At 43.1% G+C, this 27,141-nt stretch overlaps 1 protein-coding gene across 1 annotated transcript in view; it reads left to right on the top strand.

The window, feature by feature from the left end:
* The window catches only part of LOC124993171 (inhibitor of carbonic anhydrase-like), a 51,575-nt gene extending 31,022 nt beyond the window's left edge, over positions 1-20,553 (top strand). The window contains exons 10-17 of the mRNA XM_047564830.1: positions 1,919-2,009; positions 2,763-2,819; positions 5,392-5,547; positions 9,620-9,761; positions 17,235-17,299; positions 17,710-17,894; positions 19,178-19,364; positions 20,343-20,553. Coding sequence (XP_047420786.1) covers positions 1,919-2,009; positions 2,763-2,819; positions 5,392-5,547; positions 9,620-9,761; positions 17,235-17,299; positions 17,710-17,894; positions 19,178-19,364; positions 20,343-20,377 — 918 coding nt within the window. The 3' untranslated portion in view covers positions 20,378-20,553. The remainder of the gene's footprint in view (positions 1-1,918; positions 2,010-2,762; positions 2,820-5,391; positions 5,548-9,619; positions 9,762-17,234; positions 17,300-17,709; positions 17,895-19,177; positions 19,365-20,342) is intronic.
* The last annotated feature ends 6,588 nt before the right edge of the window (positions 20,554-27,141 follow it).

Here is a 27,141-nt window from a genome sequence, read left to right as displayed (position 1 = left end):
CCAGAAGCCTCCTCACCAGCCTCTGTGCTAACACCTGTTGTGTGCAACCCCCAACACACTCCAAATCCCCACCCTGCTTGCCCCGTGGGCCACTCTGCCTCAGGATCAGGCAGAAAGAGTTGGACTCCTTGGGCTCAGTTCTGGAGTCTGGGATCCTTGGAATGTCCTGCACAGGAGCCATGAGAAATAGAGGGACATTCCCAGGTGTGGTCAAGGCCTCTGTGGATTGTGATTGCTGATCAATCTTGTCAGTTCTCAATTTTTTTCTAATCATAAAAATCTTACTACATGCTGGCAGATCCATGAGAAATTAATGAAGTCATTCCCACCTCCTCCATCACTCAGAGATCATCGTCACATAATTTCTGAGTGACGAGCTTGTGTCATAAACTTTCTATTTCTCTGAGGGCAGTTAATATTTTTGCAATTTGGAAAAAAAATTATACAGAAAAGACCAACAACCTGACAAACTGAGGAGACTGTATAGCAGTCTTTCTTAACTTGAAAAGATCCTAATTTTGGTAAACCTCCTGGCACCTACTCAGGAGATGAAGATCTTGCTAGTTACATAATCTAAATTTTTAGGGTTTACAATTTAAGTGCTCAGAGTATTGCCTGGCATAGAGTGATCAGTCAATAAAAGTTGGCTATCATTATAATTTAAAGCCTTGATTTGGGCAAAGTGGCACATGCCTGTATTACAGTGATTTGGGAAACTGAGGCAGGATTGCAAATTATTAAACTTCCCCCACTTCCATTTGCTAATCTAACTGAGAAGGGAAATTATAGTACCTGCCTTATTGAAGTTTGTGAGGAATATATAAGGTAATCACTATATAGTGTTTAGAACACAGCCTGGGACATATTAAAGGTTTGGCAAGGTGTGCTGCTGTAGTTGCTATTTTTTAAATTTCAAGGATGGTTAATATGTCAAGAGGGTACAGTGTTTATGTGTCTGTGCATTTTTATCTCAATGACCTTATTTATGCTTGTAAGTATACATTTTTTGCTCTGGGGTTGGAAAATTTAATTAAAATAATATGTTGATTATTAATTAATTATTGAATTAGAGTAATTAGGGTTTTTGTTTTTTTTTTGCAGTGGGGGGAGTACCAGGTATTGAACTCAGAGGCACTCAAACACTGAGCCACATCCCCGGTCCTGTTTTGTATTTTATTTAGAGACAGGGGGTCTCACTGAGTAGCTTAGTACCTTGGTTTTTCTGAGGCTGGCTTTGAACTCTAGATCCTCCTGCCTCAGCCTCCCAAGCCGCTGGGAGTGCACCACTGTGCCTGACTTAAAGTAGTTAGTTGTTTTTGTTTTAATAATTTTAGTCATAGATGGACACAATACCTTTATTTATTTATTTTTATGTGGTGCCGAGGATCAAACCCAGTGCCTCACACATGCTAGGTGAGCACTCTACCACTGAACCACAACCCCAGCCCGAGTAATTAGTTTTTTATTGAAAACTTTTGTTGTGGCAGGGTGGTGAGTACAGTGCTAATGGGATTATGTGAATGGATTTGAATTCCGTTGTTTGGAGAAAATCATGCTCCACAGAAACACTGCACATAGTACCCCAGTCTGGTCATGTGGACTGCTAAATTGACAATGGCCACAATGAAGTGAGGGCATGTCCAGGTCATGGGTCTCTTAGGAGCACCTGGGTCTCTTAGTAGCACCTGGGTCTCCTGGGAGGATGGAGATGTCCAGAGAGCACTCATTCTTGGGTGAACAGGTCAAAGGCAGGTCCAGTTTCTAAAGCCTACATGCACATGGCAGAAGATATGGGTGATCTGTGGTCTGGTCCATCACAAGGACATGTGATGTGAGGCCAATGAGACGAAGCCCTCTGAGGGTCAGTGGGAAGGAGATGGTCTTGGAGTTGTATCCTTGATTTGTTTCTCAACTTCAGAAAGGAGACGCCGATGCCATGAGCTTGGATGGAGGATTTGTCTACATAGCAGGCCACTGTGGCCTGGTGCCTGTCCTGGCAGAGAACTACGGTGAGTGGAGGGGTGAACCGCTCTGTTTTCTGCCCTCTGGGCATGGACGTAGAAAGATGAGGGATCATGTAGTTCAGAGACAAGATAGTAGTGGTCGTTGTTGAAGTGTAGGTAGCTGGTAGATAAAATACCCCTTCCCCCAAACCGGAACCCGTGAAGATACAGAAGCAGGACTTAGGCAGAAAGACCTTGAAATAATACCTTTATTGCTGAGAGAGCAGCATTGGAGGACACAGTGCAAAGCCTGCCCAGGGCTGACAAATCGTCCCTGGGTTAGAGCTGCCCATTGAATCAGGAGATGTCAGAAGACTGCACACAGCTAATGCAATGGGGTCTTGGCCAACATCTGTAGTGGTCTCTGCCTCTCCTCTCCTTCAATAGGCATCTCATTTCGTTTCTTTTGTACCTGTCTGACTATTGAGGGGATTATGGGATGCAACCTATTGTTCAGAAGGCAAAGAGCAGGGGGAGAGGAGGTTGAAGGAGCCTGCAGAACCTTGGCTAGTTGACAACCAACGACATATTGCTGCTCATTTTATTCTTGCCACATTCACGTGGCAGAGGATATGGGTGATCCAGGATCTGGTCAATCACAAGGACATGTGATGTGAGGTTGATGAGAGGAAACCCTTGGTGGGTCAGGGGGACAGGAGACAGTCTTGCTGTTGTACCACTGAAGTTCATAACTTCAGGTGGAGTAACGTGAGGGAGTTTAACGCCATCTGCTGTGAATGTTTCTCTTTCTCTTTGTAGAACCTAAACAGGGCAGTGAGCGGCTTGGGTCAAAGTGTGTGAATGCACCCTTGGAAGGTGAGTGAGAATCATAAATGCTGGGTCTCAGAGGGGAGACCTGCTGTTGGGAGAGGGCAAGGGAAGCCTGAACAGCCAACATAAGTGATTAGAGTTGGGGAAGGAAAAAAAGGAAGAAGAAGCCAAAGTTCATTAACATGCAAATCTGCCCTGAAATTGGTTCTGCCTCTGCTGCCAGCCGCACTGCTGGAAACCTGGGGTGTAACCCATCCTTCCGTTCCTATTGGAGAAATCCAGGGTGGATTTCTCTGAGGAGAAATTAGGTTCCTAGAGGCTAAGAGGCTGAGGTCATTTAGGAAGTGACAGGCACTCAGGTCTTATATCTGCCATGCTGACTTGGACTTTTCTATGTTGGAGTATGTAGAGATCTGAGCTACAGCATCCAGAAATGGAGTGTGTGTTTGTGTGGTTGTTTTGGTGTTGAGTCACACTATTTTCTAATTCTAAAGATTTAGGTTTTTTAAATTTTTTAATTTTTGTTTTTTTATGCTGGGGTTTGAATACAGGGACGCTTAACCACTGAGTCACATCCTCAACCCTTTTTATTTTTTATTTGAAGACAGGGTCTCACTAAGTTTCTGAGCCTGGTTTTGAACTTATGAACTCCTGTCTCAACCTCCCAAGGCTCTGGGATTACAGGCATGCACCACTGTGCACAGCTAAGATTGAGAATTCTAATCTAACCAATCCATTTTGTAGTTCAGGCCTTACTCAACAAGCACAATTTAGTTATATAATATTTGGACAGGAAAAACTGAAATCTTGGCCCATTTTGTTTCATTGTTCCAGATGTTGAACACCTATAAAACTTAAATATAAATGTAATATAATAATACTATTAATTAATATCATAATATATATAAACTTCGGATTATTATTTCCAACTCTATCTTAATGCACCTGTGCCAATTTTGCTGAAAATTTCATAGAATTGAAAACTTGGGACTTAATGAGTCAATGATAATTTTCTAAGCCAGGAATAAGGCAAGAATGACCACTCCCACCAAAGATAGTCAGCATTGTTTTGGAAGTGAATGCAGTAAGATGAGATTGTTTTTTTTTTTTTTTTTTTTAGTATGGGGAAAAGGGTGAGAGATTGTTGTTATTAGAAAATAGTATTATAACCCTAGATGATCAGAGACTTAAAATTAAGAAAGAAGTTATTAAAGCTCTTTTTTATGAACTTTAATTAAACAGACATACTTAAGTGCACTCTCATAGGTATAAAGAGTTATATAAATAAGTGGCTTGTGATGGGGGAAAATGGGTCCCAATGTGAATGCCCATCAGTAGGGGGACTATAACATGATAAATCCATAAAAGAAGACATACCTTAGATTCCATCAGCAACAGAATGAGATAGTATGTCTATTTCTTTGGAATCAAAAAGAAGTCCACAATATCCTAATGAGGAAGAATGAAGCAACTTGGAGAAAAGAATGCATAGCAGGATTCCATCGCAGCAGTAGGGTACACATGTAAACACATATGGGTACAGGTATGTAGACACGTCTGGGGTGCACAAGTCTTTGTCTGTTTGGCCCAGGACCTAATCATGATAGCTATTGGGAGGGTTTCTGCTAGAGTAGGATGAGGGGTTCATGGTGTTCCCATTCCCTAAGGAGAGTAGCAGACAGAGGCTGGCAGCAACAGCTCTAGAATGCATTTTCAGAATGCTCTGGGGGTATTAAATTGTATGTTAGTACTCCCTACACCCGCTCCCATTTACAATGACTATATTGTAATCCATTTCTAAATATGTTAGTTACATGTATATATAGATATTTTATAAATATACAGTATCATATATACTTACATATTTTTTTATTCTATATGTGTGTGTGTGTGTGTGTATATATATGTGTATATATACATATTTTTTTTTTCCCTTGAAAGAGCAGAAGGCCTGGCTCTTGGCTTGAAAGGACAGGCAGAATGCATTAGTGAGAAATCAACGAAGAAATGAAGCAATATTTTAAGCAGGCAAGAATTTAATATGGGAATTCAGTATTAGTAAAAAGCAGACCCTAGGTTCCTGGAATGACTCCCACCCAGGACAAATGGACCTGACTCCCTAGAACAGTTCCCACATCCAAGACCTCCTAGGACAGTGATATACTGTTCGCCCTGAGGCAGTGATTCAGAAGTGGAGACCAAAACTGATATGGCTGTGGTTCCTGCAGTTGCTGTAGTAGCCTCTGATCTACTAGGGTGGAGAAGGGACAGAGGGACAGAAAGACTTCACATTTCCAGACTTCGTTTCCTAGCAGAATGAGCTGAAAGGGAAGTCAGAGGATCCCTGTGTCACTTCCCCCTCCCATGTCACACATTCTGATTTCCATTAAGCACATAGCTGCAAGAAAACATTGAAGGTGTTGTTTTCACATCCCCAGCCAAGGGGGATGGAATGGAGATGGAGAATGTCCAGCTCACACTGGACACCGCCCAGAGATGCCATTCAGTGACCCGGTGAAGGAGGGCTGGTCAGATCTCATTTATGTCCTTCATCCTCCTCCCTTCCCTTGCCCCCCCCCCAAGAAAATAAGTTGCGTGTTGGTATCTCCACTGCAAGGTTATTACGTCGTGGCCGTGGTTAAGAAATCCGATGCTGATGTCACCTGGAACACTCTGCGAGGCAAGAAGTCCTGCCACACTGCAGTTGGCACTTCCGCAGGCTGGAATATCCCCATGGGCTTAATATACAACCAAACCGGGTCCTGTAAATTTGGTGAGTTTGTTCTGGAGTCTCCCTTGGGTCTGTGCCTGGGGAGAAATTCAGGATGAACGGCAAGGAATTCCATAAGTGGAGTTGTGGCTAAGGGCTTGACAGACTCTGAGGGCACCCCGCTTCTCCCCAAGCAGGTCCGCCCCTTTCTTCTCACCTGCTTGCTTCTGAGGGGAGTGCCTTGGCCCCAAAGGCAGAGCTCAGGAAAGTAGCTCTATTCCTCAAGTCTCACAAATTGCTCAGGAAACAAGCAAAGCAAGAGTGGGGTGAGGGTGTGTGTGCACGTGTACATGTGTGTAAGATTTTTCACATGAAATCTAAATTGTGTTGCTTTCTTAATTGCAAAATGTTCTTGAGGGCTCTCTTTCGCATTCATCTCACTTAGATTCTCACCTGAGTCTTGTCAGCTATATTCTTGCCAGATCCTAAACAGCTCCTGCTCCTCTGCTTTCCACCTATCTGATGAATCTCAGCCCTGCAGAACCCCTGCAGCATTACTTCCTGTCCTGGGCGGCTGGCACACCTGGAGAATGTCTCAGGACAGCAGTTCATGTCACTGGAAATGCTCCGCCAACACTCACCAGTGCCCTCAGTTTCTCTGCTCCACACCCTCATTACCCTAATGTTCTACTTGTTCACACACCTCAAACCCTCACCCATCTGCCAATCATTCTCAGTCAATGGTTGATCAGGCACTTACAGGAGACAGTTGAAGCCATCAGAGAGGTTCCCCCTCAGCTTCCCACTTCCCCCTCAGCCAGTCCCTCTGCCTGCACTTGGGTGCTGGTCACCCCACCCGCCTCCCCTCCAGAGTCTCAGGCCCTCCATTGTTATTCTTCTCTCTGGTATGTGCAACGACATCTTTCAACATGTAAACACACCCCATGCCTTCCATCTTTAAAACTCACCTCCAGACTCATCCCAAGAATCTCCCCCAGGTCCTTCATTCTCTTCCTCCTCCCCTTTACTGCATCTTCTAAGTGATGTCTGAACTCACCTCCCACCTGCTCCTCATCAACCTGCTGTCCGACTTGTCTCCGTATTCCTCCTGTGACCTCCATGTTGCTCTGCTGGAAGGGTGTGCCCCAGCCCCTTCCTCTTGACCTTTCAGCACCGTTTCCTCAAGTTACCTTTAAACACTATTTCCTGGAATGTGTGAAAAAACACTGGCTTGGTTTTTCTGCTACCCCTATAAGATCCCCCTTTATCAACAACGTTAAGAAATATTTGAGCTGCATAAAACAACTCTTTTCTGCAATCCCCAAGTGCTCACATCTATCCATGCAGTTCTGTCACCATGGGAAGTGCCACACACACAAAGCTAGGCCTGTGGTAAGCAGAAGATACACTTTGGCTGTGGTTGTTACAAATAGGTAGGCAGACAGACAGACAGACAGATAACTCTCAAGTCTTCTCCCCAGCACACACCTCTCCAGACATGTGTATACTGGTCTATTTGACAGACCTAGTTGGATATTTCAAGAGCAAAGCTTATCCTGTTTAAAATAGAATGCATCATCCCCGCTGAGCTTGGCTGTGTCCCAGAACTCCCTAGGGTAATAGAGGACCTGCAGATCATCCGCTTGCCCCTGCTGGAAACATAGCTGTCACCCTCCACATACATGTCCATCACCAGCAATGTCAATTTCTCCTCCTGCCACCCATTACCCACCCCTTTGCTCTGTGGTAGTCCACACTGCCCTCATCCACCCTGGCCTACTGTCCTGGATCCCATCTACCCCCCTGCCAGGTCTGTTTTTGCACTGTGCATATTTGACTGCATCCTGCCCCTTACCCCTGGCCCAGTCCTGCCCAAATTCTATCAGAGACTCCTCCTTTCTTTAGGGATGAAGAACAATAGCTACACAGTGATGTGAAACATTCCCCTGGGATCTGGACCTTACTTGCTCCCCTCACTGCTTTCTCATGGTGGCCCAGCCCCAGTGGCCTCCAGGAAGTTCTCTGTGCCATTCTCTCCACTGCACCCCAAGACAGGCTTTTGCTGGCCCCCTGGTCTGGAGGCTGTCCTTTGCTGCCCACTTGGGGACCACGTTCTCACTCTTTGCCTGCCATCTCTCCTCCCAGCTCTGCAGCCTCAGGGCACCACCTTCCTTTTCCCCAGTGTGGGGGTGGGGGGCATGGATTCACCGGGTGGTTACTTGAGTTCTGGCCATTGCCCGCCCCCCACCCCCACCCCAGGCTTAAGGTTCTGAAAGAGCAGGGCCAGAGGCTATTTCCTCATGGATGAGCTCCCAGAGCTGAGCGCTGGGTTGGTGGCTGTGCCTTCCTGACCTGGGTCACAAGGGCAAAGCTTAAGAAGGAGAGCAAGGGCAGCAGAGGGCAGCAGATGCGTGGTTGAGTTCAGTGAGCTGGGACTTCCACTTTTCCCTTCTCAGCGGGAAGATCTGTGTCTGTTCCTTCACTCCATTGCCCTGTGTCCAGGCAGGTGAACTTCTGTGCTCACAGACCCTGATCTGTCTGGTGTTGGTTTCCCTTTACTTTGCTCCAACTGGAACCTTTTTTTTTTTTTTTTTTAATTCTATGAGATTTCTTTTTGTTTATTGTTCTTTTTAGATATACATGACCGTAGAGTGTATTTATTTTATTATTATTATTTTTAGCTGTGAATGAATCTTTTTTATTTTATTTATTTGTATGTGGTGCTGAGTATCGAACCCAGGACCTCACACATGCCAGGCAAGCACTCTACCACTGAGCTATAACCCCAACCCCCAGTAGAGTGTATTTTGACATATTATACATACATGGAATATAAATTCCCATTCTTGTACATGATGTGGAGTTTCACTGGTAGTGAATTCATATATGAACAGAGGAAAGTTATGTCCGATTCATTCTGTCTTTCCTACTCCTACCCTCTACCTTCCCTCATTTCCCCTTTGTCTAATCCTATGAATTTCTATTCTTCCCGCCCCACCTCTTATTGTGAGTTAGCATTCCATATCAAAGAGAACCTTTGGCCTTTGGTTTTCCAGGATTGGCTTATTTCACTTACATAATAGTCTCTAGTTCTATTCATCTACTGGCAAATGCCATAATTTCATTCTTTGTTATGACTAATATTCCATTGTGTATATATATCACATTTTCTTCACCCATTTATCCATTGAAAGGCATCTAGGGTGGTTTCATAGTTTAGCTATTGTGAATTGAGCTGCTATAGACATTGATGTGGCTGTGTCACTGTAGTATGAAGATATTAAGTCCTTTGAGTATAAACCAAGGAGTGGGACAACTGAGTCAAAAGGTGGTTACATCCCTGGTTTTCTGAGCAATCTCCATACTGCTTTCCAGGGTGTTTACACCAATTTGCAGTCCCACCAACAATGTATGAGTGTACCTTTTCCCCACATCCTCTCCAACATTTATTGTTACTTGTATTCTTGATGATTGCCATTCTGACTGGAGTGAGATGGAATCTCAGTATAGTTTTAATTTGCATTTCTCTAATTGCTAGAGATGTTGAACATTTTTTTCATATTTTTGTTGATCATTCATATTTTTCTTCTGTGAAGTGCCTATTCAGTTCCTTTGCCCATTTATTGATTAAGTTTTTTTTTTTTTTTGGCATTAGGTTTTTTTGGTTCTTTATATATCCTGGAGATTAATGCTGTATCTGAGATACAGGGTGGTAAAAATCTCCCATTCTGTAGGTTCTCTCTTCATATTATTGATTATTTCCTTTGCTGAAAAGAAACTTTTTAGTTTGGTACCCTCCATTTATTGAGTCTCAATTTTACTTCTTGCACTTTAGGAGTCTTATTGAGGAATTTAGCTCCTAAGCCGACCTGATGGGAGATGGGCCTGCTTTCTCTTCTAGTAGGCGCAGGGTCTCTGGTTTAATGCCTAGGTCCTTGATCCACTTTGAGTTGAGTTTTGTGCAGAGTGAGAGATAGGGGTTCAATTTCATTGTACTACATATGGATTTCGATTATTATTCTTAATAATATGTCCCTATATAATTGTGTGCCTTTGCCTTATTCAGGGGCTTTCAGAGAAAACCCCGAGGCTTTCTGCTGTCCTAGGAAGAGCTGACCCTGGTTGTCCTTTGCAGATGAGTTCTTCAGTCGCAGCTGTGCCCCTGGGTCTGATCCGGATTCCCAGCTCTGTGCTCTGTGTGGTGGCGGCAGCAATCCTGCCCACATGTGTGTTCCCAACAGCCACGAGAAGTACCACGGCTCCAGCGGGGCGCTCAGGCAAGTTCTGCCCGTGCACGGCCTTTCTCTCTGCATCACCCCCGTCCCTCTTCACTATCCCAGCTTCTGGGTGTTAATTTAGGAGCCATTGTTAGAGAACACCCTACTGCAGTTCCTAGTGGCCTCAAGGCCTGAAGTCCAGTCCAGCTCTAGAGCACTGTCCTTCAGGCCCAGGTGACTTAGGGCACGGCAGGGCCCCGGGGATGGGCAAGAGTGATGACCACAGAGCCAGGATCCTGATTATCCGTTTACTCCTTTCTTCTGTGTGATTGTAGACAAGTCATGGAATCTGTCAGAGCCTCAGTTTAAAATCACAGGAGGGACACCTTGCTTCTTATACCTGCCTGATAAGTATCTTTTAAAAACAGATATTCCTGGGCTCTTCTGCCCATTCAAGAAATACTTATCCAGCAGCTAATACATGGTAGGTGCTGTTCTAAGATACAGCAGCCAGTAAGACACACATAGTCCTGTCCCTGTCCCTCTCCACCCCCTCCAAGTCCCATGCGAAGAATAGGACAATAAACACACAAATAAAGGATAAGATTCTTTCCAATTTTAAGTGCTGCTAAGGACCAAGGGGGAATTTATTAGTCAGCTTTCCATCACTATAACAAAATGCCTGAGATAATTAGCTTATATGGAGGAAAGGTTTGTTTTGAGTCATGGTTTTAGAGATTCCTGTACATGATTTAGGTGGACCCAATGCTTTTAGGCCTGTAACAAGGCAGCACATCTTGGTGGGAGCATATGGTAGAACAAAACCACTTACCCTATGACCAGGAAGCAGAAGAAAGAGGGTGGGACTGGGGTCAAACAATCCTCTTCAAAGGCACATCCCCAATGACCTAATGACCTCCCACAAGGTCCCATCTCCTCCAAGATCTGCCACCTTCCAATACCACCACCATGGGACTGGGCTTTTAACACATGGGCCTTTGGTGACAGTCAACATCCACTATTACAGGAGTGATGTTAAAGTGATAAGGGACTATTTTATTTTATTTTATTTTATTTTTTGGTACTGAGTATTGAACACATGGGTGCTTAACCACTGAGCCACATCCCCAACCCTTTTTATTTGTTATTTTGAGATGGAGTCTCACTAAGCTGTTTAGGGCCTTGCTAAGGTGCTGAGTCTGGCTTTGAACTTGTGATCCTCCTGCCTCAGCCTTCCCAGCCACTGAGCTTACAGTAAGGTGTGAGTCACTGTGCCTGACCAAGGACGATTTTAGAAAAGGTGGCCGTGACAGGAAGTCCTCTGCAAGCAGAGGGTCTAGGTGAGATGAAAACTCAGTAACGATAGGGAATTAGGCCCGAGAAAATCTGGACAAAGAGAAATACAGGAAGAAGGGTCAGCCAAGACTAGGGCATGAGGGTGGAGTGAATCTTGCTGTGTTGAGGTCGGCAAAGAAGGTCCGTGGGTTCAAGTGTGGAGAGGGAAGGGTCTGGCATGTGACCTGCCAGGGTTGCAAGTGCTGGCCCTGGCCTGGAGCCCTGCAGGCCTGGTTGAGGAGGAAGAACTAATTCTAGGAATGAGGAGCAGAGCTGGACCCTGTGAGGCTGTAGAGCCATGTTGTGTGAACATGAGTTGTGTGGACGGTGAAGAAGGCTCCAGAAAGTACTCTTGCACACTTAGACTCTGGCATAGTATGCTCTAGGCTCTTTCATCTTGCCTCGTCTCTTTAATAAGCCCTACCTACATTACTGTAATACGTGCTGAATGTTCAACATAGGCTGAAATAGCTAAATTTCTCCTTTACGTCAGAAGGTGTGTTGGCATCAGGCTCAGTCCCATTTTAATACCATGAAGATGATGTTATGAAGGACCTAGAATTGTGGGAGTCCTACCCAGAACCACAGCCCATCCACCTTCCAAAAGGAAGATGCCCACAGAATAACCCTCGCTTCAAACATCTCATTCCCCCTCACCTCCCTATTTTTCACTCCCCACAACTTTCTGACTCCAATAGCCCTTCACCCCTGTGGACCTGTGATCCACTGACCCCGCTAACTCTTCTCTGTTCTCACACCTTCCCCTGTGTCCTTGTTTTCCCTCTGGACGCAGCATATAGTCCATGGCCAGTCATGATAATTGTCCCCCTGCAAGTACCCTCAATGCTCTGTCTCCACTTGTGGCTAAACTGTGACACTGGTTGTGTCTAGCTCTCCACTACCTGGCTCCTGCTCTTCCGGGTCAGCTGGCTTTCCTTTAAAGGGATGAGGATGACTTCAAAGGAGCCATTTGTCCCTAACCCTCTCACTCCCCCATCCTCCTAGAAGATGATTCCTTACTTTCTCCTCTCCTCAGACCTACAGCCCTTCTTGCCCCATCTATTATACCTTGTTTCCTACTCCTCCTGAGAAAGTGGAGGAAAAGGAGAAATTCCACAAGACCCCACTGCTACATCTACCCACGTGCTGGCATCTGTGCCCATAGAAGCTGTCCTTCCTCCTCTCGCTTGGGATGCCACTGTCTCCTGGTTAAGCCCAATCCTGCTCAGGGCCGGGACTGCCTCTCCTCCATCAGGTTCAAGGGCATTGTCTCAGAAATTCTTCTTTCTCCAGCTTCATCATATTTTCTTCTCTTGTTTCCAAAATGCACTGCGATTTTTTTTCCTGTTTTTCCAACATTAATAAGTTAGGAAAGTCTCTGCACCTCGGTTTTCTCCCCAGCAACTGCCCATTTTTCTCCTCTCTTTTTGTCTTTTTAAAAATTTTTTTAGATATAAATGACAGTAGAATGTATTTTGACATATTGCTTTACATGGAGTATAACTTATTCTAAGTAGAATTCCATTTTTGTGGTTGAATATCATGTGAGTTACACAGGTCATGTGTTCATATATGAACAGGAAAGTTATGTCCTATTCATTCTACTTTCCTTCTTATTCCCATCCCCCTCCCTTCCCTTCATTCCCCTTTGTCTAATCCTATGAATTTCTATTCTTCCCGCCCCATCCCTTATTGTGAGTTAGCCTCTGTAAAGAGAACATGTGGCCTTTGGTTTTTTGGGATTGACTTATTTTGCTTAGCATGATAGTCTCCAGCTCCACCTATTTACTGCCAAATGCCATAATTTCATTCCTCTTTAAGGCTGAGTAATATTCCATTGTGTATATGTACCACATTTTCTTTATCCATTCATCTGTTGAAGGGCACCTAGGTTGGTTCCATAGCTTAACTATTGTGAATGCAGCTACTATAAATATTGATGTGGCTGCATCACTGTAGTATGCTGATTTTAAGTCCTTTGGGTATATACCAAGGAGTGGGACAACTAGGTCAAATAATGGTTCTATTCCTAGTTTTCTGAGGAATCTCCATACTGCTTTCCAGAGTGGTTGCACCAAATGTAGTCCCACCAACAATGTATGAGTGTTCCTTTTCCCCACATCCTCACCAAAATTTATTGTTACTTGTATTCTTGATGATTGCCATTCTGACTGGAGTGAGATGGAATCTCAGTATAGTTTTAATTTACATTTCTCTAACTGCTAGAGATGTTGAACATTTTTTCATACACTCGTTGATCATTCATATTTCTCCTCTGTGAAGTGCATGTTCAGTTTTTACCCATTTATTGATTGAGTTATTTGGTTTTTTGGTGTTAAGTTTTTTGAGTCCTCTATAAATCCCAGCGATTGCTGTTCTATCTGAGGTGCAGGTGGCAAAAATTTTCTCCCACTTTGTAGTCTCTCTCTTCACATTATTATTTCCTTTGCTGTGAAGAAGCTTTTTAGTTTGATACCATCCCATGTATTGATTCCTGATTTTACTTCTTGTGCCTTAGGATTCGCTCCCTTCTCTTTTCAGCAAAATTTCCTTGAAGGAGTTAAATATCTTTATTTCCTCCAAATTCTCTCCTTTCAGTCTCTCTAGAACCCAACTAAAGAAATCCATCTACCTCTTCCAGTCCCAACAAGTGCAGTTGGTTTTTATTATTGTTTTTCAGTTATTTTCAGAAAAGACACCTCCTTATTATTGATACAAACAACCTCTGCCCCGCCTCCCTGCTAGGTCTACCGGAGTCCACCATGCAGGTGAACCTGTATGTTTAAGTCACCAATGGTCTCCATGTTGTGAAATCTCAAGGCCAATCCTTGGTCATCGTATGACTTGATTTTTCCAGCATTATTGGTACCACCGATCACTTCCTCCTACGGGATGCATTCTCTTCCTTGGCTTCCAGAAGACTAAACTCTTGGATTCTCTCCTCCCTTTCCTGATACTGCACCTCAGTCTCTTTGTGGGTTCTACCTCACTTCCCAAGCCTCTTTCCCAACTTGTTAGCATGCCCCAGGGCTCCATCCTTGAAAGTCTTCTTTCTTCATGCCCATACTTTTGGAAGCTTTATTCAGTCTTGATCCATCTGTCCCCTGACGATTCTCAAATTTATGTTTTAGTGCTGATGTGTCCCTAAAACTCCAGATGAAACTGGAGACTCATAGGTCCAAATGCCTACTGGTTACCTCCACTCGGATTTCTTATCACCAATTAATGCCCAAAACTGAACTCCTGAAATTTCATACTCCCACCCAAACTGGTACCTCCTGCAGTCTTCCCCATCTCAGTTAAAAGCAACCCCACTTTCCCTTTTGGAAAAAAAATCAAAGCCTGGCTCTTGTTTATTTCTTTCTGTTCTCTCAAACCCTGTATCTGGTCCATCATCAAATCACATAAGTTCTACCTTCAAAAGAAACTCAGAATTGACCTCATCACCCATTTCCATAGATACCATCCTAAACCAAACCATCATTTTCTCTCCTGGACACTTTATAATAACCTAAACGGTCTCCATGCATTTGCCCTGTCCCCTTCCCAACACACTTTACCCAAAATGACTCTGCTAAAACATAAAACATGATTTGCCTCTGGTCAAAGTCATCAAGCAATTTCCCATCTCATTCAGAGTAAAAGTCAAGACACTTCTTTTATCTATAAGGCCCTTTGAGATCTTACAAGGCCCTTCACGACCTCATCTCCTACTTCCTGCCCCCCTTGCCCTCTCTACTTCAGCAATCTTGGCATCCCAGCAGGTCCTTGAAGATGTTGGGAACACTGCCTCAGGGCCTTTGTGCCTGCTCTTATTTCCATCAGGGATGCTCTTTCTCTTCACATAATCATGGCTAGGGCACTGATTCCCAGGGAAGTCTCCTGGCCACTCTACCTACAATCTCTCGCTCTCTCTCTCTCTCTCTCTCTCTCACACACACACACACACACACACACACACACACACACACAGTACACTACTATTTCACATCTCCCTTTCTTGCTTTGTGTTTTCTTTGCACTTATCACTCTCTAGCAATCTACATGTTTCACCTACTCATCTTGTTTAACGTATCTTTTCTCTATCAAGATGAATAAGGACTCCTTTGGTACCAAGTGAGAAAATCCCAAGTTTATGCCAACAGAATGTTTGAACAGGTGCTCTGGGGGATCCTTCCATGTAAGGGTTCAGACCTGAGCCTCAGGAACTAGCCAAGATGCTTGAAGGGTAGCATTGCTAGATGTAATTCAGGATGTCCATCCCAGGCAAATAAGGCGTGATTTCTTTGTTTATGGGGACACTGCTCCTCCTGTCTCTCACTCTCACTCTGCACATCTGCCTCATGTTCTCCGTCCCTGCAGGGTGGGTTTTCTCTATTTCTCAGTCTGTATGGAGGGAAATGTTCATGCCAGCAATCCCAGGGTTGTTATGGTGCCTCGGTCATAAAGGAGTAATGACAGACCATAATGTAGGAATCCCAGTTCCCAGGAAAGGGGGTTGTCAGCCCAGTCTGGGCAAAAGATTCCTGCCTGCATAGCTCATGCAGTGAAATGACATCATCAAGTTACAGCTGCCTCCACTGTGACCAGTGGATTGAGGTGGGCAGGGGAGAAAGGACTCTGTTCTTTAAAAAGTGATAGAGACCAACTGAGAGCAACAACTGAGACCACCCGAGAGCCACGACTTTTTTTGGCGGGGGAGTACCGGGGATTGAACTCAGGGGCACTCAACTACTGAGTCACATCCCCAGCCCTATTTTGTATTTTATTTAGAGACAGGGTCTCACTGAGTTGTTTAGCACCTCACTTCTGCTGAGGCTGGCTTCAAACTCACAATCCTCCTGCCTCAGGAGATTTTAGGCTAGGGACCAGCAGCATCAGAGTGACTGGAAATCTGTGAGAAATGCTGGAATTACAGGCATGCACCACTGTACCTGGCGAGAGTCACAGTTTTTTAAAAAAATAAAATTACACAAGATGTTGTTTTGTAGATACAGAGGACTGGGAGTTCAAAGCCAGCCTTGGCAACTTAGTGAGGCCCTAAGCAACTCAGTGAGACCCTGTCTCTAAATAAAATAGAAAAAAGGGCTGGGGATGCAACTTGGTGGTTAAGCAGCCCTAGGTTCAATACCCACTACCAATAAACAAACAAACAAACACATAAATGCTGATTTAAAAAATTCAGTGAACAAGGAAAGTTTCTAGTTACATGAGAGAAAGAGAATAACTATTTCAGGAAGCCTGGGTGGGACCAGACTTGCATTTCTCACAGATTTCCAGCTACTCTGATGCTGCTGGTCCCTAGCCTACACCTTTGAGGACCATTGGTTTGGAGTAAAGAAAGGAACATCCAGGAGAAGTTAATAATCAGGAAGGTCTTTCTGTCTGCCTTGCCCTGAGGCAAGAACACACTCAAGATAGGTGATCATGCCCATTCAGTACTGTGATTCTCTGAAGCATTCATGAAGGAAAGAAATAGGGTGAGAGCATTCAGCAAATTTGAATGGGAGTAATGGACCCAGGTAAGTATAGAAGCACCCAACGACAGGAGTGAGAGGTGTTCCTGACAATTAATAACCATTTCCAACTGACTGAATGTCATAAAAGTGATTTTTAATGTGTTAACATTTCTTATTAAAGAACATTGCTTGAACACAGAGAAACATTTTTCAGGGATTAAAGGTGAACAATATCTTTTGAAGCACAATTGTTCTTGTTAATACTGAGTAGATGTGTGATCAAAACTCCTTCAAGGGGCTGGGGATATAACTCAGTTGGTGGAGTACTTGCCTCACATGCACAAGGTCCTGGGTTCAATCTCCAGCATCACAGGGGGAAAAAAAAAAACACAAAACAAAACAACAACAACAACAACAACAAAAAAAAACTTCTTCAAAGCCATATCCTCCACTCTGATTGTAATCTCTGATGCTATAAGTTGTGGTTCAAGCAGGAGGACACAGACATTTCCCCCTGGAGAAACTGGTTAGTCTTTAAAATGAGGACCTGCACAATGGTTAAGCATAACCGAAACTCTATAGACAGTTGCGTCTTTCTTTTACATCCCCAAGTCTAGTGCCCAGGGATGGTGTGGGTGTCATAGTGGCTTGGGAGGAAGTGTTAGGTGTGTGTGTGAAAGGACTGCCACTCCCTCTCTGTGTCTCCCTTCCACTCCTTTTGACCCTCCTCAATGTGCAGGTGTCTTGTTGAGAAGGGAGATGTGGCCTTTGTGAAGCACCCCACTGTCCTCCGGAACACTGATGGTATGTGCCTACACTGTCCTTTCCCACCTTGGAAAAATCTGAGCCTCCCGTGTAGAATCACTACCCAGCTGGGCAACTGGGGAAATGTATTAACCTTGTCCGACTTCAGTGACTTCAGTCCCAGCATTTTAAATGTAGGGAATGAAAAACTTCTTCCTGTCAGGCCTGATGGGGTGGGTTATCGCCCTGGTCTTGGATCCAACTGACAAACACACAGACCTATTTTAAGAGATCTTTGCCTTTAACAGGACTGAAAAAGCATCACCAAAAATGTCTGTGAGTTTTTCTCTTCAGTGTTGTTTTTGAAAGCTTTCTTATTTTGTGAGTTTCCCAGGCACTGGTGGTTGCTCTCATTGAGGGCATCTTGACCCAAACCATCAGCTATGGCTGACCCACTTTTCTCACCCCAGGAAAGAACACTGAGCCATGGGCTAAGGATCTGAAGCAGAAAGACTTTGAGTTGCTGTGTCCTGATGGCACCAGGAAGCCTGTGACTGAGGCTCAGAGCTGCCATTTGGCCATAGTGCCAAATCATGCTGTGGTCTCAAGGAAAGATAAGGCAGATTTTGTCCGCAGAATACTCTTCAATCAACAGGTATGGGTATCCAGGGTCCCCTTTCCCTCTCCTTGTTGACCGAGTGCTCTGAATTTGCTTGTGGTTAGATACAGATGTACCCAGCCCAGTCTCACCCTTTCTCCCTGGGCAGTGGGACCTGAATCTCCCAGCCCTGCCTCTGATCACAGCTGGTGGCTACATTCACTTCTTGCTCTGGGACTGCCTAGGACATCCAAGTAGAGTGGGAAAACCTCAGACAATGGGCATCTGAGTGTCTGCCTGAGACTCGCTTGACTTGGAGATTCATGGCACCTCAGTGCAGATTCATGGTACCTTTTGGGGAATTAACCCTTTCTTCTTCTGTTGCAGAAATTAGGGAGTTAGCTCAGTGCCCTTCACACAAGGCTGAGCTACTTGTAGGAAAGGCAGAATGGAGGTTAATCAACCTGACTCAAGGGTGAATCCAAGTGTGTTTCCTCAACCTGGGCAGGCTGGGCACTGTGCAGGGTTTCATGAGAGTTAAAAAGTCAACATGCAGACACCTCATGATCACTACAGGAAGCCAGCAAGGGCTGATCTTATGGAGTAGCAGGCTGCCTAAACCAAACCACCTTAAGAAAAACCCAAAGTCTCCTCTGCCTTTTGCACTACCACACCCCATTCTTGGAGGTTCCCCAATGAGAAATTCATGTCTTAGCGTGTTACCACCCATGAATCCCAGTTAAAGGAAGACAACTAAGAAAAACTGTTAAAATAAGAGGCTTTGTATTGTGGACTTTCAAAGGGGCAAGTCCCATACAGGACAAACTGTCACTTTGGTCACAAAGGAAATGGACAAAGATAGGAGAGAGAACAAAGGGATAGAAATGGTTGGGTACCAGGGACAAATCCAGAGACTAGAAGAGATAAGGAAGCCAGGACTCTGAGCACCAGAAAGACATGCAAATATGATCCAGGAAATTGGAAACATTCCATGGTGGTTAGCCAAATAGTGATACAGAAGTAAACTTAAAATTCTTTCTATTTACCAGTTGCTTTACATACATCATCTATTTGGTGTTACTATCTCCATCTGCAAATGAGTAAACATTCACTGAGTCAGTAAGTCATACAACAAGGGAAAGACAGCAAGGATTTGAACCCATAGACGTTGTCCGCTGCCACTTGACTGCAGTACCTCCTAAACTGTTGCTGTATCTTGGATTTCCCCAGGGCCAGAGCTGAGCAGTCCAACCGACACAGGTCTTCTGAGACCGAACACATACACCTCTGTGCTTCCTATGGCCCATGGTTACTCACTGTTTGTCTGTCTGTCTGACCAGGAGCTCTTCGGAAGAAATGGATTTGAATATATGATGTTCCAGCTGTTTGAATCCTCACCCAAGGACCTGTTGTTTAGTGATGACACAGAATGTTTGGCTAATCTTCAGAACAAAACAACTTACGAAAAATTCTTAGGGCCAGAATATCTCGTGGCTATGACTCACTTGAAAAAATGCTTAACCTCTGGTAAGTAGCATGAAACTCCAAGGAGAAATCACCTGGGGCTCAAGATAAATATGTTCGTATTAAGGACAGGTGTGTGCCAGGGCCTGGGCTGGCACTGATTGAGCACACTGGAGGCCTGCTCCCTACCCTGCAGGGGACTCAGAGGAGACTCAATTAGGCAACAGTGAGAGACACCATCTGAAAAAGGCTGGGTTGTAGGAAGGAGGAAAAGAGTGTAGTAGGATTTGAGATCACTTGGAATTGAACTTGTTTCCGTGTGTATTTCTGTGTTTTGGTCATAAAGTGAGAAGGATGCGTGAGCACTTTAGTGCAGGAAGAGGGCTTGGGAAACAACCTCTTCTGTATGCAGCACCCACTAAGGACAACGTTTCAGTGGTCTTAAGTAAATGTCTAAATACTATTAATAGAAACAGATGAAGCATAGTTCTGTAGTGGGCCCTTTTCTAGCTATCCTTATTTTAGAGAGTCTCATAAAGAAATAAATTGGGAAAATAAAATTAGAGCTGGGATAAACAACTGTTGAGAGATTGCCTGAATTGTTGCTGACTTATATCATGGTGTTAGAGATGATGAGAGCAGGAGAAAAGGAAAATGTAGGTATTAAGGATAATACATCAATCAAAACAGAGAATGTATTTGTATTTTAAAAAAAATCTTTGTTATTAAGGTGGGCACAGTGGCACATGCCTGTAATCCCACTGGCCAGGGAGGCCAAAGCAGGAGGATCACACATTCAAGGTCAGCTTCAGCAATTTAGCAAGGCCCTAAGCAACTTAGCAAAACCCTGTCTTGAAAGAAAATATAAGAAAGGGCTGGGGATGTGGCTCAGTGGTTAAGCACACCTGGGTTCCATCCCTGGTGCCAGAAAAACAAAAAACAATAAAACTTTATTAACAACCACTTACTTTTAGAAAGTAGCAGCAGAACTGTGTTTAGGAAGCACACCTGACAGTCTTTCTCTATTGTTGTGCTTCCCAGAACTTCTGGATGCCTGCACATTCCACAGAAGTTAAGAATCGCTCAGGGTGGGCAACCCCAGAGATGTTGGGAGCCTCAAACGTGGTGGGACCAGTTCTTATTCGTCTCCACTGGACCTGTGCCAACATCAATTATCTTTACAATTCTGTGCTATAGCTGAATTATATAACTGCAAAAATTAAAATGAATAAAAATGATGTCTTTTCAGAAAGCTTCATTAAAAGTTCTCAGATTTATTTTGAAAACAACTTTCTTTATATTAAAGTTGTTCTTCTGAATTTAATATCTATTAAATTGTACCTTTCCTTTTTAGAACTCTACAAGACTAGCTTGACTTCCCTCCCTATACTTTGAATATTTATCTCCAGTCAAGTCATTCAAATATAACCCAAGCAACAAATCTGCCCCCAAGAGTCTGCAAGACCATTACAAGGTTACAGAAAGATGTCACAAAAAGTGTGCGAAGGGGCAGGGGGTGTAGCTCACTGGTAGAGCACTTGCCTAGCCCATGTGAAGCACTGGGTTTGATTCTCAAAACTGCATAAAAATAAATAAAATAAAGGGATTAAAAATTTTTGTTTTAAATTTTAAAAAGTGTGTGAAGTGTCAAGAATTTACATAATAACAAGAATACATAAGGAATGATTTGTGCCTTTTAAAAATACATTTTAACATTAAAAATTTATAATGTCAACTGGAATCAAACTCTTAGTTCACATTTATTGGAAAATATTAAAAACAATTACAAAAACAAAAATCTTAATACTTATTTAGTTCACTTCCTGGATGTGTGATGAGTGACACACTCATAGGTCAGTGTCTTACTAGAGAGGTCGTGATTGTAAGCTCAGGGGCACGGTTAGAGGCCAATAAAATCGGACAGAAAGCAGCGGATGCAAGCTTATTGGAATTGGTTCTCGATTGAAATTCCCAGCCTCCCCGGGGCACAGGTCAGGGTAGGGAACCAGAGAAAATCGCCCATGGCCCTGGCTGCCCAGGGTCTTTATAGGCTGGAATGGGGCGGGGTCCTGCTGACTGACAGGTGGAGGTAAGGGTCAGTGGAGTTTTCCTGCCCATTTGGTTGCCGTATGGTGCACTGCCCTTTGTCTCAGTTGTTCCACTCTCCCTCCTATAGTCGCCCAAATTCTGACCTAACATTGTAACCTATCGTTACAGTCCCAGTGCCTCAGTGGACGCTAAATGGGAACCTAGGTTGCACACTATTAAAAGTCAGATTTATGAGTGTGAAATTCTGCCTGTGAAAGAGTAACCTGTATAGAACTTGCCTTCCTTCCATAAACAACCAAAAACCTGGGAAAAACCATGAAACAGGTGTTTATAAACATTGGATAATAGCACTGCAGGACTGGGATCCCTGAAAGAAGAGAGAAAAAGAGGTGAGCAGATGATGACCCTTCTTTTCTGCCTGGAAGAAATTTCTAGATTGTGGTACAGGGCGAGGGAACCCACAACTGCCCATAGCAATGAGTTGAGGAAACACAGAAGCTTGCAAGGGATGCCAAGGTGGATGAGATTTGTGGAGCTCTGAGCCAGGATGGAACTTGCAGAGAAACCCTCTAGAGAGCTGTATTGGCATGTCCTTGAGTCTTTGGTAAAATACTAATCTGCCTGTGTGTAGACTGAAATTGAAATCCATGAGACTGGGCAAAGAAAAACTGAATTAAAAGCTGAACAGGCAGTGGCATATACCTGTATTCTCCGCTTACTCAGGAGGCCAAAGTAGGAGGATTGCAAGTTCCCAGGCCAGCCTGGGCAGCTTAACAAGACCCTGTTCAAAATAAAATTAAAGAAAAGGGGCTAGGGAGGTAGCTTAGGTGTTACCTTGCCTAGCATAGATGCCAGGCTCTAGGTTCAAAGCCCAGTACTGAAAACAAACAAAAAACAAAGTTGAACAGTTCCCAGAGTTCACAAGGCCAAGAAATGATTCCAGTTTCTACCACACCAGAGTGAAGAGACATCATTGAACATAAGGTCTTCCACTGAAGGGCAATGCCTTGACATGGGGCTAAAATGGTCCGTAGATCAAAGTTCCCTGAGAAGAGAAGGGCCCTGACACTCCTCAAGGGGTACTTTTTTGTTGTTACTGGGGACTTGAGCACAGGGATGCTTTGCCACTGGGTCACATCCCCAGAATCTTTTTATTGTTTACTTTGAAATAGGATCTCACTAAGTTGCATGGGGGCCTCACTAACTAAATTGCAAGAGGATGGCCTGAACTTTCTGTCTTCCTGTCTCAGTGTTTTCCAAGTCTCTGGAATGACAGGCAGTTTGGGCCATCATGCCTGGCGGTTGTTTTTTCTTCTTTCTTTCTTCTTTTTTCTTTTTTCCTTATATTCAATGGTAGAAGCAAGAGCCAAGAAGTACTTTTGAAATTTTCTTTCTTCAACTTGGACACCATGTTGCCCAAAACACCTTGAAGCTCCTCAGAGACTGGCTTTGGCTGCAGTACCTTGATCTCAGGTCCCTTCCTATCTGTGGCTAAGAAGAATGTCTGAGGTTAATGGCAGGAGGCTGTGTACCTGTTATTTTGTCTATATAAACCACTTTCTTCTCACCCTTAGAGGCTCAGTCCATGTACAGATTCCCCTTATGCTGTAGCCTGAGTCCTAAACAAGTCTGTTTTGGATGGTTTTGATTTTGCCTATTTGTGATTTCTATTTTTGAGTCCTGCAGGCTGAGCTGGTTGTAGGCAGAGCTTATAATACTGAGGGCACCTGGAACTGAGAGTTGCTGGCAATCAGAGCTGATACTACCAACAGGTGGTTAGCCCTGCGAATGGTTAGCAGCCAGAAAGCTGTGAAATGCTACTGGGAGCTATAGGAAAAGGAGCTGGGAGAGATGCTGCCTCTGGCTACAGGAAGAGCTGTTAGCTCCATCTGCTAGAAGAGCAATGGGAAGAGCTGGTAACACTAAGAGCAGAGAGCCTTTAGTCCTCCAAACTCAGAGGGCACAAAGGGATTCACACTTCGCCTATTTGTGATTTGTATCTGAAAGGAGCAAAAGAACATCAGCCCATTGGTAATACTCTGTAACTTCCTTATCACAACTGAAACTAGTTTAGAGGATCAAACTGATTTCCAAGTAACTTACCTGCCTTCCAAAACAAAATTCAACGACATGAAAGGAAGATGAATTCTAAATACTCAATAATGCAGCATACATAATGTTCAATAGCATATGAAAATATTATCAGACGTGCAAAAGAAGCAGTAAAGTGTGACCAAGTCAGGGGCCAAATCATTCAATAGAAAACACCTAGAAATCAGAGATGGTGGTATTCATGCAATGCACTTTTAGTAGGTTGCTATAAACACGCCCTAGGATGTAAAGGAAATACAAATATGACAGAGAAAAAATGTAGGACTTTAAAGAGAATCAGTAAAAATCTAGAGTTGAAATATTTGCATTTTTTTTAAGGAAGTTCTCTATTTCATCTAAGTGTTGATCTTTGCCATTAAGTTGTTCAAAATTATCTGGTATTGTTCTTTTGTTCTTTATAGGACATATAGTTCACTTCCAGAAGTGGACTTGATTCCAGGTATTAATTTGGAAGTCATCTGCACAGCACAAAAGCAGGAGCATAGTGTTGTAGACAGGGGCAGTAACTGCCCAGAGGAGGAGATCCGCTGCAAAACCTGAGAGGAGAAGAGTGCACTCCCAGCTCTTCCTGACTGAGGACACCACTAAACCTGGAGTGATTTGGTCATTTGCTCCCATCCTTACAGACTTTCAGGTTAGACAGCAAATTAGGCAAGTTAATTAAGCTCTCTGTGCCTCAGTGTTTGCATCTAGAAATTGGGAATCATAGTGCCTACTTCATAGAGTGATTGTGAGATCTAAATTAGTAACTGAAGTTAATCAGCTTGTGCAGAACCCAAAATGTTATTATCCTCTTGCTTATTTTTATCTGCGTTCTGCTCTTTATCTTCTCCATTTGAGTCCCTTTGAGTCCCCTTGAGTTCAGCTCCTCAAGTCCCTCTCTATCAAGGATCCCTACAAGCGTGCTGTTAGATCTTAGACAGTGCATCTAGAGCAGACAGATGCTGGCAATGTTTTTCTCTGTATATCAGTTACCTGTCCATTCTTGAGGACCAGGCTGGTCTGTCATATTTTTCTAATAAAACTGCTTTCTATATTGGGGGTATCTTCTTCCTACATCCTTCAAACGCTTCCCTCTTTTTTCTTTTCTCTGCACAGATTCCAATTGCATGAAGGTCATGATGATTTTCTCTACCCACTTTTATTCTGAAGTTTGTGATGATAACTTTCTACCAAGTATTATTGCACATGTTATCTACAGGCTTTTGTTTTTGCTACCTAGTTGCTCGCTCTTTCTTTTTTTTTTGGATTTTCATCATTGCTTTTTATTAGATTCAGAAAATTAAATTATACAACTGCTTTGCCAAGAACTTTATAATGATTGTGTATTGAATGGCATTGTTTTTGCTATATCTATTGAGATGATAATTTTTCTCCAGTATTTTGCTAATACTATGAATCACATCGATTATTTAAAAAAATTTTTTTTAATTTTTACAGACTGCATTTTGATTCATTTTCTTTTTTTTTATTGTAAACAAATGGGATACATGTTGTTTCTCTGTTTGTACATGGAGAAAGGCATACCATTTGTGTAATCATAAATTTACATAGGGTAATGTTGGTTGATTCATTCTGTTATTTTTTCCCTTCCCCCCACCACTCCCACCCTTCTCTTCCCTCTATACAGTCCTTCCTTCCCCCATTTTTGCCCCCCTCCCTAACCCTAACTCTAACCCTAAAACTAACTCCTCCCATGCCCCATTATGTGTCATCATCCACTTATCAGCAAGATCATTCTTCCTTTGGTTTTTTGAGATTGGCTTATCTCACTTAGCATGATATTCTCCAATTTCATCCATTGGCCTGCAAATGCCATAATTTTATCATTCTTTCTGGCTGAGTAATATTCCATTGTATATATATGCCACAGTTTCTTTATCCATTCATCAACTGAAGGGCATCTAGGTTGGTTCCACAATCTGGCTATGGTGAATTGAGCAGCAATGAACATTCATGTGGCTTTATCTCTGTAGTATGCTGATTGTAAGTCCTTTGGGTATAGGTCAAGGAGTGGGATAGCTGGGTCAAATGGTGTTTCCATTCCAAGATTTCTAAGGAATCTCCGTACTGCTTTCCAGAGTGGCTGCACTAATTTGCAATCCCACCAGCAATGTATGAATGTACCTTTTTCCCCACATCCTCGCCAACACGTGTTGTTGCTTGTATTCTTGATAATCGCCATTCTAATTGGGGTGAGATGGAATCTTAGGGTGATTTTGATTTGCATTTCTCTTATTACTAGAGATGTTGAACATTTTTCCATATGTTTGTTGATTGCTTGTAGGTCTTCTCTGTGAAGTGTCTGTTCATTTCCTTAGACCATTTGCTGATTGGGTTATTTAAATTTTGGTGTTGATGTTTTTGAGTTCTTTATAGATTCTGGAGATTAGTGCTCTATCTGAAGTATGATTGGCAAAGATTTTCTCCCACTCTGTAGGCTCTTTCTTCCCATTGCTGATAGTTTCCTTTGCTGAGAGAAAGCTTTTTAGTTTGAATCTATCCCAGTTGTTGATTCTTGTTTTTATTTCTTGTGCTATGGGAGTCCTGTTGAGGAAGTCTGGTCCTAAGGTGACATGTTGAAGATCTGGACCTACTTTTTCTTCTATAAGATGCAGGGTCTCTGGTCTGATTCTGAGGTCCTTAATCCATTTTGAGTTTAGTTTCGTGCACAGTGAGAGATATGGGTTTAGTTTCATTCTGTTGCATATGGATTTCCAATTTTCCCAGCACCATTTGTTGAAGAGGCTATCTTTTCTCCATTGAATATTTTTGGCACCTTTGTCTAGTATGAGAAAATTGTATTTATTTAGGTTTGTGTCCATGTCCTCTATTCTGTACCATTGATCTACCTGTCTATTTTGGTACCAATACCATGCCGTTTTTGTTACTATTGCTTTGTAGTAGAGTTGAAGATCTGGTATTGCGATACCCCCAGCTTCATTTTTCCTGCAAAGGATTGCTTTAGCTATTCTGGGTTTCTTATTCTTCCAGATGAATTTCATGATTGCTTGTTCTATTTCTGTAAGGTACATCATTGGGATTTTAATTGGAATTGCATTGAATCTGTATAGCACTTTTGGTAGTATGGCCATTTTGAGAATATTAATTCTGCCTATCCAAGAACATGAGAGATCTTTCCATCTTCTAAGGTTTTCTTTAATTTCTTTCTTTAGTGTTCTGTAGTTCTCATTGTAGAGGTCTTTCACCTCTTTTGTGAGATTGATTCCCAAGTATTTTATTTTTTTGATGCTATTGTGAATGGGGTAGTTTTCCTAACTTCTCTTTCTGAAGTTTCATCACTTATGTATAAAAATGCATTAGATTTATGAGCATTGATCTTATATCCTGCTACTTTACTGAATTCACTTATGAGTTCTAAAAGTTTTCTGGTGGAATTTCCAGGTTCCTCTAAATATATAATCATGTCATCAGCGAACAGGGATAGTTTGAGTTCTTCTTTTCCTATTCGTATCCCTTTAATTTCTTTGGTTTGTCTAATTGCTCTGGCTAGAGTTTCAAGGACGATATTGAATAGAAGTGGTGAAAGAGGGCATCCCTGCCTTGTTCCAGATTTTAGGGGGAATGCTTTCAGTTTTTCACCATTTGGAATGATATTAGCCATGGGCTTAGCGTAGATGGCCTTTACAATGTTAAGGAATGTTCCCACTATCCCTAT

This window comes from Sciurus carolinensis, chromosome 9 (genome assembly GCF_902686445.1).
Source record: "Sciurus carolinensis chromosome 9, mSciCar1.2, whole genome shotgun sequence".
NCBI lineage: Eukaryota > Metazoa > Chordata > Mammalia > Rodentia > Sciuridae > Sciurus > Sciurus carolinensis.
Note: the sequence above shows the minus strand (reverse complement) of the source record. Positions and strands in the feature narration are given on the sequence as shown.